General features: G+C 37.1%; 1 protein-coding gene across 2 annotated transcripts in view; it reads right to left on the bottom strand.

The window, feature by feature from the left end:
- Window positions 1-5,941: 5,941 nt before the first annotated feature.
- BACE2 (beta-secretase 2) overlaps window positions 5,942-10,708 on the bottom strand; it is a 51,808-nt gene continuing 47,041 nt past the window's right edge. For both annotated transcript variants that reach the window (XM_085305128.1, XM_085305135.1), the window contains exon 9: window positions 5,942-8,749. In XM_085305128.1, coding sequence (XP_085161254.1) covers window positions 8,496-8,749 — 254 coding nt within the window. In that variant the 3' untranslated portion in view covers window positions 5,942-8,495. The remainder of the gene's footprint in view (window positions 8,750-10,708) is intronic.

Here is a 10,708-nt window from a genome sequence, read left to right as displayed (position 1 = left end):
ATAAAAGTTCAATATGCTAGTATTTATTATAATAATATATAATAATATTTGTCTATACACTGTCAACATAGATTCTTGTTGTCTTTACAATAACCTGTATTTCTTAGGAATTGCTGTTTTCCTAAAAATTTCCTAGAAAAACAAATGATGGGTCAAAGTATAGGCAAAAGTAACTTGTAAATTTCCAAAAGTAAAATCAAATGCAAACCACTTATTTTTAAAAATACTTTGTTCTGGTGCAGAAAAGAGCAACTAGTATTCACAGTTCAAGGGTCCAACGGATTTATCTATAGTCCTGAAAAATTAGATTGAGCATTTGAATTGTAAACCTTCACGTATTTGTCTATACTGCACTGTAGTTAACAAAAAAGCCCTATTCTTGCAATAAGTTCATGCTATCATGCTATGCATTCAAACTTAAAAGGTGTTTTATCTAGATGATCCAGCTTTAAAGGGGAGAAATGAACAAGAACAACACGTAACCAATCAGTTATGGCTATTAATATGTTAGATGGTTTTAAAGGTTTGGATTGACTAAAGCTGAAGCACAGAAGGACATTCTGAAGATGATGGTAGTTTCAGAAGCATAGGAGAACTTTAAACACAAGAAAAAAATTGAAAACTTGTACCTCTATGAATGTGTATAGATAGGCTTCACGAATTATCAAAAGGACAGAAATAAACAAAACTGGATGACTTTGCAAAGTGGGAATTAAAAATATAACAGTTTGTACTAATCTTTCTTGTTTGGCCAATCGACCAACTTTAGCAACACACATACACAATGCTGCCTCAGGGCTTGGAAATAATCTTTTTTTTTTAAGAAGCTTTTTGGGGAGTGGGAAGAGAGATATTGCTAAATGATCAGGAGAATCCAAGTTAAGAACTCTTTTAGGTAGGACAAAGAAAGGTTGAAATTAGTAGAGTTCAAACAAGACAACATCATTTGTTAGGAAGAAAAAAAGGGCTCAAAACCTTTTGTATTTGAAAAACAAAACATGTGCGCCACCTCCTGGGATACAAAACATAGAGCACAGTTAAGCAACCAGCTTTCAGAGAGGCTGCCTTAGGGCCTGAGACGTTCACTTGGTATGCCTTCTTGTTCTATAGTTTAGGGCAACAGAGAGCAACAGTCCATAATAGTGCTTTAATTCATTCTAGATAATCAGAAGTTTCACCTTAGCAAGATAATGTTGTCTATACCTGATTTCTGTCCAATTCTGAATTCAGAAAAAGCTGAAGCAAGAAAGTTTCAGTTATTTCAGTATAAAGAAGAAAAATCACCTCGGAGCTAAATACACCTGCCTGCTCCCCTCCTTGCAAAGTTCAGGTAAGTGCTAAAGCAGTTCTGCCTTTCTGCTTTTCTTTCAGAGCTAAAAGCAGAAGGTACAACTGAGAGTCTCAAAGTACTAGGAATAATTCAGTTGTATATCATTTATTAGCTTTGAAGTTCATCTTAACAGGATTTAAGAAGACACACTGACTGGGTAGAAAGAATTAATCATTTATTTTAAGCAGTAGTACAAAGTGTCTGAAAATGGCAAGTCTTGAAAGTATAAATACCAACCTTTGGACAATTGTGTAATGAGGCTTGGCAGTAATTGGGAGATACATCCTAACATCAACTGAAGACTGAGTAAAAATACAAAAAAAAAAAAAAAAAAAAAAAAAAAATTGTACCCCTTTTTTCAAAGTTTTGGTCCCATTTTCCTTTCAATCAATGTTAGATTTATTATCAGATGTTAGATGAAAAAATTCATCAAGTGAATGGGAGCATTTCCTTAAGTGATGTTTCCAAAAGAACTTCAAGTAACAATTGACATAGTGTTAGTCTTAAAAGATTTCTATATCTCTGTATGAAACTTTTCAGCAAAAAAAGTGAACTGCCTGTTGCAGATAAATCTTATTTAGACATTACATTCAACTTTGTATAGTTTTATGCACACACATAGTATTGGCTAGCATAGCACTTTTTCCAGTAAATATTACGGTAATCCATGCCCTGATGCTATCAAGAAATTGTTTGTTATCTTTTCAGAATCACTTCAATATGTCTTGCTTCTCCCCTCCCCCACCCCCGAATCTTCCAAAGGACAGCTATGCTGCAAATTTAGCCATTTAAACATTCAATTACATGATTATCCTCCAACAATACAGAAATAAACATACTCTTCACAAATTTGACATGGCTCTGTGAAAATCTGTATGGGGGAGGTTTGAAGAGGGCTATAATAAGAGTGTTGTTGTGAACAATGTAGTTTGTTCAAGTATTTTGCCTAGCTACACACCCTTGTAAAATCAGAACGGGCTGAGCTGCTCCACTTGAAAAAGCGGAAGTTTCTCAGTCAGAAAGAGCCCATGGACAGCAATGAATCCCCTATATTTATGATAAGACAAAAAACCCACAAAGCCTTTCACAGTAGGGCCAGCCATCTGCTTAAAGAATGAGACTAACTCTCAGTGTTCCTTGTGGTCCTCCACCTACCTGGGTATTTCATAGAGATAGAAAAAGAAAAAATCTCGCGTATACATCAATGGTTTCTGTAGTATATTCCCTGGATCACATGCAATATTCCTGGAGCCTCAGATCTCAATTTCATCTGTCTGGAAAGCAGGCCAGGCAGGAACAGCATCCACACCAGTGCTTTCCACTGCCAAGATGGGAATAGCCATCTGGGGCCAGAAAGTAAAGGATCAGTGAGGAAGACCAGCAAGGACAGACCCATCTTTCTCAGCCTCTTTCAAGTGAGGGAGTGGAGAGGAAGGAAAGCTGACATTTGTAGGAAAAGAAAAAATATTTCCAAGTGGGAAGTGAAAGAGGTCCAGTAAATGAAGTAAGATGCAAATAAGGGTCTTTGCACACAGGCAGGTTCAGGGACTGTGGACACAGATGAAGTTCCAACACTAATTCCCTCCCTGTGTGCTCCCACCCCTGCCATGGTACCTTAATATAGGTATTTTCAACTTAAAGAGTCTGGTTAATTTCTAAAGCCTCACAAACTACTTCAGAACAGGTCTGTGAAAGAAAATTAGGCCAATCTGGGTAGATATGTCACCAAGGAAATCAAGTCCTGTCAAAACACTGAATTTTGGATACAGGGCAACTTTCTGAAACTTTTTTTTGGGGTAGGGAACTGGGGTCAGAAGGTAATCAGACAATCTGAAGGGTCACAGCTAGTGACTTAGTAGGACAACTATAATCAAGAATGTTGATGTGAAATAAGTATCATCAATTAAAGAAAGTCAACATTTAGTGAGGGCTGCTTCCTTTAGATAATGAGAATTACCTTCTGTGTTTTACTGTTTGGCTAGCTTAAAAAAATCAGCATGTGCATTTTATATTTTAATGTAAAATTTTCAGTATTTCAAAAACTACCTAACCACTGAAATCAAGCCAAAGCTTAGTTGTAGTGAAAAAAAGTGAACACAAAATATTCTTGTATTATTAGTGAATAGTAACTAATGTTTTAAAATAACTTGTTTTGTTTGTTTACAAGCAGATTATTGCTTGAAGCCTCAAGCCCTCTCCATGTTACACGGAGAGGGTACAATGACTATACAACAAATATTAATTCATCAGATATCTAATAACTCTACTTAAGAGATGCCTGTGCCCCTTACTCGCATGTGAGTGGGTATGTGGACAGTAATAGGTACCTGAGAGTACACTTGCTTTCAAAATTTTCAAACAAATGAATCCTACCAAAGCAGCCAGGTGACAAACTGATGTAGGTGCACTTATAACAGCTTTTGAGTAACTGCAGTTCCTCGCCAGTTCTGCTCTAGGTGTTTCAGCCTTGACTTCGAAGTTTAGCAGACACTCAGTTACTCAGCATCTCTTGTGTTTCGCACAACTGTCCAGCTTCAGCTCACCTTAACCTATATCATAACCCATTCATTGCATATTGTAACAGTAGATTCTGCAGTATGGATCCATCTCATCCAGAGTTTGGCTGAAGCCAACAACTGGATTTCAGAGGAAATTCTTGAAGAGCCATTACCAGCACTCTCAATTACTTGTAAGTCTGGGCTAAATTCTAATTAGGGTCTGGAAGACAGGAAATCTGACTGGCTCAGAAGATTGCTGGTATCCCATTGCCAATCTGTTTTCACTTCTCTGAACAGCAGCAAGAATTTCAGCAGTCAGAAATAAACAATTTATCAATCAGGGAGTCAAGTTTGACAGCAACTAATATCTTGGTAAATTGTGCAGACCTTTTTTAAAAGGCTCAATCAGTTATGCTCTTACAACTTTTAATGAATTAAGAGTTATGGGTAGCTTGCTTGTTTTCCTCTACTTAATTTCATTTGACTTCAACAGGATATTGTACCAATCCCCTTTGTTATCGAAAATCTGAGGTCAGGATAAGACAACGAACCAACCTAGTTGTTGAAAACATCTACAGAAAGTCCAGAACATTTCAACAGTAAATCATTCTGGATTGTCAGAAAACTTAAGATTTACTCTCTCTTTGAAAAGGTTATCGTAACATAAGCCTTTACCTATCTAAAAGGAGTAAGTTCGTATCCAAAGACATTCTTCAGTGAAACATAACCAACTGGTAACACTGTAAGAAGCTGCATAGAATACCCCTACTTTGACTTCAGCCAACAAATAGTTAAATATCATTAAATAATCGATACTTTAACACAAGATACCAAAACTAATCGGTTTGTGATTACCATTAGTTAACCTCCACAATATCAAAGCTAAAAACTATAATGGTACATTGCCTCGATATACTGCATTTAAGTGGGTCCACATACAAATACTAAGTATCAGCCATTTCACCTTCAAAATAGAGCAATTCCTTGATTCTCTTTAGAGAATCAGAAACAAAGGCATATAAAAATTCTTCATGTTTTCTTCAGCACTTAAACTGAGCCAAAAAGCCCATGAAAAGATTTCTCGCACCTGTGACAGCGCATTGGGATAGAACTAACATATTCCCATGCTTGGACTGAAGTTTAAACTAGTTGAACTCAAATGACAGAGCTCCAGATCCTTTATGATCGAACTGATAGTATCAATTATCTAAGAAGCAGCATCCAATGAAACATGGTTTTCTGACATTTTCATGGTACATGATGTGACATTCACATTAGGAGAATGGTAGTTCTTCCAGAAACGTTAGTATGTATACAAGTAATGGGAGGTACTGTGATGGAAGTATGCCGTCTTCCATAATAAACAGAGAATATATTCTAACACCATCTTCACCCGAAGCTCTGTTTTTTAAGGCATGGTTTACTCTCATCTCTGAGGTTAGTTAATAGGAGTATAAAATAATCCTCATAGCACTCTCCTTTAAAAAATATCAGGGAAAGAGATCACTAACAAGACAAACTTGGTAACACTGTAGTTTGTCATTACATTTCATTTTTCATAGAAAAATGCTCAACAGCATTATTTTTCTTAATGTGCTGTAGGCTGAAAATGAACTCTGAAGGGTTTCTATTGCTCTTGTTGCCAAAGCAACAAAGCAATACTCACCTGAATATCTGCCACTGTAAGTATCAATTTACAAGCTGAGATGAAGTTTGTACTGCTAGCAGATGTCACTAACAGCATTTTTACTATAAGCCAAATCTTAGTGGCAACGGAAGCCATGAAATCTCAAGAATTTCATTTGTGCTACTTGATTTTTGCTCATATAATTCAAGTATTTGTTAAAATGTCTTGACCAATGACATTCAAATGAAAGAGTAAAACTGAAAGACATTTATATGAAATCTGTGCATTAAGAAGACTTCATTAAACAACATGGAAGAAATCTAGCTTGTCTCTAGGAAGCATATAAGGAACCTTTCCCAATAAATTCTGTCCTAAAACTTTCTGATAAGAAGGCAGAACAAAGGAGAGAGAAGCTAACAAATATTTCAAGAGTATAAAACTGTTACTACTTTCTAAATTGAAAAAAAAAAAGTGTCACTCTGCCACTGTATCAGTCCAAACATTGATAATGTATTTGTGTTTAAAATGGATGACAAAAGCATTACTTACATTACCATACAATAGAAAAATGAATGCAACTTTGAAATGGTTTGTTATATGTCAAACCAAACCCAGGAGAACTATATGGAACTGTATCACAGAATTGGAAACATCACTTTTTCCAAAGCAAAGTCTATTGCTTTGAGAAAAACTCAAAGGAAAAATTTTTTTAATGTTTTGACACAATACTGACAACCCATTTCAACAAGTACGGGCCACCAATTATTATGAGCAATGAGTACCCCCAATACCAGCTGAAATAAATGGAGAGGCAGTGAATATTCTGCATCTCTGACAATCCCTCATTGGATTTTATTATCGCTTCATACAAATGAGAAAACATTCAAAAGTTAAAGCTGCATCATGGGGTGAAAATACCATGATGTGAAGGACACATTTATCACTCAGTTCACCTGAGGAAACCCTCAGAATAGAACTTTCCTCCTCTCTTCACTTTAGGAGGAAAAAAAAAAAGTGAATCAATCAAGTGAATCTCAGAACTAACAAGTGATATGACAATGGGAGAAAAAGGTAGGTTTACACTGATAAATAACTCTTATAAACTGTACTAAAATTCTAACTATAAAGATATTAAGAAAAAGACATATGGAAGATACAGGGGAAAAACAGTTAAGCTGTATAGTTTCTTACAGTCCTTGAATTAATTGTTTTTCTCCCCATAAAAAGTAAAAGGCAGGTGAAGAAGGAGGAAAACTCAAAAATTTCCTCCCATTTCCAAACTCTAATTACAAGAGAAGACATTTCCTGACGTATGTCAAAACACCAATCATTTCATTCTGTCCAGCCAAGCAATCTGAAAGTGCAGGAATTAAAAAGGAAAGAGTAACAAAAACATTATTTACAGGCACTTCCAGTTATGAAGTGAAATGCATGAGTTTGTTTAAAAAATGTGCTTTATTTTCACACATATTATATGCACCTCTTTAAAAGTACCATTCTTGAAAAAGAAATCTTTGGGTATCCTATGCAAATTCAGAAGCAGAGGCAGTGTGAATTGGAAGGAGGTCTGGTATTCTGAGCTAAACTGCTTGTTTTGTTACCCACACAGATATATAACCTGCTCTGCCATTCAAATGCAAAGAATTTTTTTTCAGTTATTTTTAGAGAGATAACTCATAAGTTTTCAGTGTGAAAATACTGTAGTTATCACTGGACTTCTCAACCTTGCACTGCTTATCTTTCAAACTCACCATTAAACAGTTTTAGAAAAGCAACTGAGGTCATGCAACACTGATGGACTAGATGTAAGAAAATATGTTCAGTCTGCAAAGAAAATGCTGTGTTTTGACCTTAACATTAAGATCTGTGATTGCACAAAGGAGGTCTGCTTAAATATATTCTTTCCTGCTCTCTCCTGCTATTGTTTTCAGTTATACACTTTGTTTTCAGACAGTACTCCCAGCCAGTCAGGATAAAAAACCTCCAATTACTGTTCAAGTCAGTTAAAACAAACCAGTGTTAAGGTTTTCACTTCACAGTTTATCCACGAAGACAGGTACTTTATCCTTTCATGTTTGCTGGGCTCAGCAAAAAAAAAAGGGGGGGGGGCGGGGGTTTTTTGTCTTTCTCATTTTATTTCACGCTCAATAAAAATTCCCCAAAAGGAAAATTTCCCCAAAGGGGGAAAACTGAGAGGCTTTTTTTGTTCACTGAAATGGAAAGTTATGAAACATTAGTTTGATAAAACCAGCTACTTAGGAGCCAAGGAGTTACACTTTGTTGTATGGCATTTCCTGTCACATGCTCGCCAGTGGTAAGCATCCTTGTAAGCTGAGAGGTAGTCTTGTTTCACACTAAGGCAGAACAAGTTTGTTTCCCTGTTTTCACCTTCTCAAACTCTTGGAATGATGCTGAGGCACAACGACCCTCTCTAGTGGCAGCAGTAATCTTAAGGGGGGGGGGAGGGAGAAAAAAAAAATTTACATTTCTTCTTCTTGACCTCACTTCTATCCATCTGCTGAATAAGTCTGACCTTTCCTCCTCCCAAGCCCCACGCACACAGTTTCATAATTAACTGATATAAACAAAAAGCTGTATTAATTTAATATGATTAAGAAGAGAAATTATTAAGAATTATGTTTCTTTCTACATTCAAGGCTTGATTAGTTGGAAACTTTGGACAGCTCCTCTTGTGAAAGAAGGAGGGATAATCTTTTTCAGATAGTGGAAGAACATCATGGTGTGTTTTGTTCTTTTCCTTTTTTTTTWAAAAAAAATAAGGTACTAATGAGGGTATAAAGGCTCATTGTACTACAGTAGCAAATCCAGTACAGTAGCACTTAAGAGGTGATTAATAGTGCTTTGGTTCAGAATCAATGTTAGAAAATAAAGCTTAAAAAATCATGATGCAGGATATTTGGAGGGATTTCAAATGCAATTTATAATGGACGTAGGAAGGACTGAGGTGTTGGCTTCTCCTCCTTGGCAAAGTACTTTATACTTCATTGTGTTTAAGTTCCAGGTTTCATGATCAAGTCTTTCATTTCCATCGATGACGCACTAAGGAAGATTCGTCATTGACCACATCATTGTCAGTGTAGCGGTGCTGACACCGCGGTGGAATAAGCAGAAGAATGATCAGTACCAGGAGGATAATTCCACACAAGCTCATGAGAGCATAGGAGGCAATCCATAACACTGGTTCATGGAAAGAAACGCTAGAAACACAGTTGCTTGCAACATCCGCTGTTGTGAAAGGTCCTTCAATCTCAGATACTGGAGAGCCACCAACTTCTGAGAAATCACAGAGAGAGACATTAAGTCCATACATACCATTTAAAGGCCACTGAAAAGGATTCAGCTTAGATATATCCCACTTCCCTCCATTACTGTACATCTTGGCATACTCATTTTTAATGTATTTCTCACTGCAATAAAAATAATAGCATTGCATGTTTGTAAAATAAGAATCTGAGGTGTTGGGAAACCATGCTACTCCTGCATCCATATATACTGTGAACAAAAGAGCGGAAATTAAACTCAAGTCTCCCACAGCACAAGTTAAAGCCAAAGCCACTAGACTACCTTTTCTTTGGGGAATAATTTTTTAGAAATTTTTTAGAAATGACAGCTTAACAAGACTTAAAAATCTTAAAATACCAATCCACTACAGTAATTCAAGGCCTGTGGAGTTTGTTGTTTCTGACATTTGCAACCTCAGAAAAGCACCTCAGACAATTTTTACATCTGCTGTAGTTGCTGCCTCCCAAGACAGGGCTTAGGGAGCAACATGCAGGTTTATTAGCTTCCAAATACCTCAATGAACTGTGGCCTGGGCCAAGCAGAGAGGAGCACAGATACTTTTGCGAGTGGGACTGCTGAAGTGAGAGTTCAGAAAGAAGATAAAGCAAGAGAGCCAGGTGACAAGTGTACAGCAAAAGGTAATGGTGGAGATGAAGGTTGATGGCAGCAGTGAGAAGCTGGGATAAGRAGGAGCAGCTCAAGAAAACGGAGGTGATGAAGCTAAAGCAATAAGCAAAAGAAGGTGCCTAGGCAGCTCTGTTTTGAACAGCCATCCATCTTGGTAACATCACAGACTGTGTGACCCGTTTCATTGCCACCACAAATGTGTACTTGTTAAACCAGCACTTGCTAAAAAGAGTTATGCTGCCCGTGGTTGTCAGAGTAACCATGGCAAGCACAGTAAAGTTCCCCCTGCGTTGTGGACAGGGTTATCTGTATTGTAAAGGTAGAACAGGTGAGTTGCCTAGGGCAACAAAATATTCAGAGCATTTCCTATCGGCAGGACTGTGGCTGGGGAAGGATGAATATCTTTTAGGTTGCTTAGGGCAGCTAGGAGCCTGAAGTTAGTACTGTCTGTGCATTTTAACAAATATTCTTCTATTCTTTAACAAATATTTACTTCTCTAGTCAAATATTCCAGGGCACACTGGTGTATTTCTTACAGAAGGCCTTGGTTTTAACCTTCATTTTGTGTTATACACAGTTCATTTTAAACACACACACATGCACACACACATTTTTGCCAAATCATAAGTGACGCTGCCTTAGTGAAAACAATACCTCTTATTTACACATAGCTTAGACAAGATTCCTGGAAGCACATTTAAAAACATTCACAAAATTTACTTTTTTGACGGATGAGGGTAGTTTGGATTTTGGGAAGGTAGGAAGGAGGTCTTTAATATTCTCTGCGGAGAGACTGTAGAATAGGTAGGCTGATTTATTTTCAGTTTATTTGGAGAGATTTTTGTTGTTCATTTCCTGGCCTCCTTGTTTCATGACTTCATATTATGTAAAGGTTTAAGTCTTATTAGACTTAATTCAACTTAGTCATGGGCTGCCGCTAAAAGAAGCGGTCCTGGTCTCCCTCACTGCCTCTTATATTAGTTCTAGTGATGGAGGCTGCAAGGAGAGTCAGGGCAGCTCGCTGATCTGATGGAAAACAAACCTGTCAAAACAAATAAATGGCAAAACGAGGAATTTTCTGTTCCATCATTCACTGAACCAACTCACTCTTAAGCTGTAAGTGCGGGAACACTTCTTTCAGCAGCAACACACCATTAGAATGGGCTGGATGAAGCCTGGGAATGCACTACAAGCATTCTAGCATTGGTGAGTAAAAATCACATCTTCTTTCAATTCATCAGATTGCAATAAGCTGGCCCGTGCACCCTACTGCACCAACAAATCTTTGCAAAAGACACTGCTGTTACAGAGACATGAAAAGTG

The sequence above is a fragment of the Rhea americana genome, unplaced genomic scaffold (genome assembly GCF_003343005.1).
Source record: "Rhea americana isolate MKP2758 unplaced genomic scaffold, rheAme1 scaffold_101, whole genome shotgun sequence".
Classification (NCBI taxonomy): domain Eukaryota; kingdom Metazoa; phylum Chordata; class Aves; order Rheiformes; family Rheidae; genus Rhea; species Rhea americana.
Note: the sequence above shows the minus strand (reverse complement) of the source record. Positions and strands in the feature narration are given on the sequence as shown.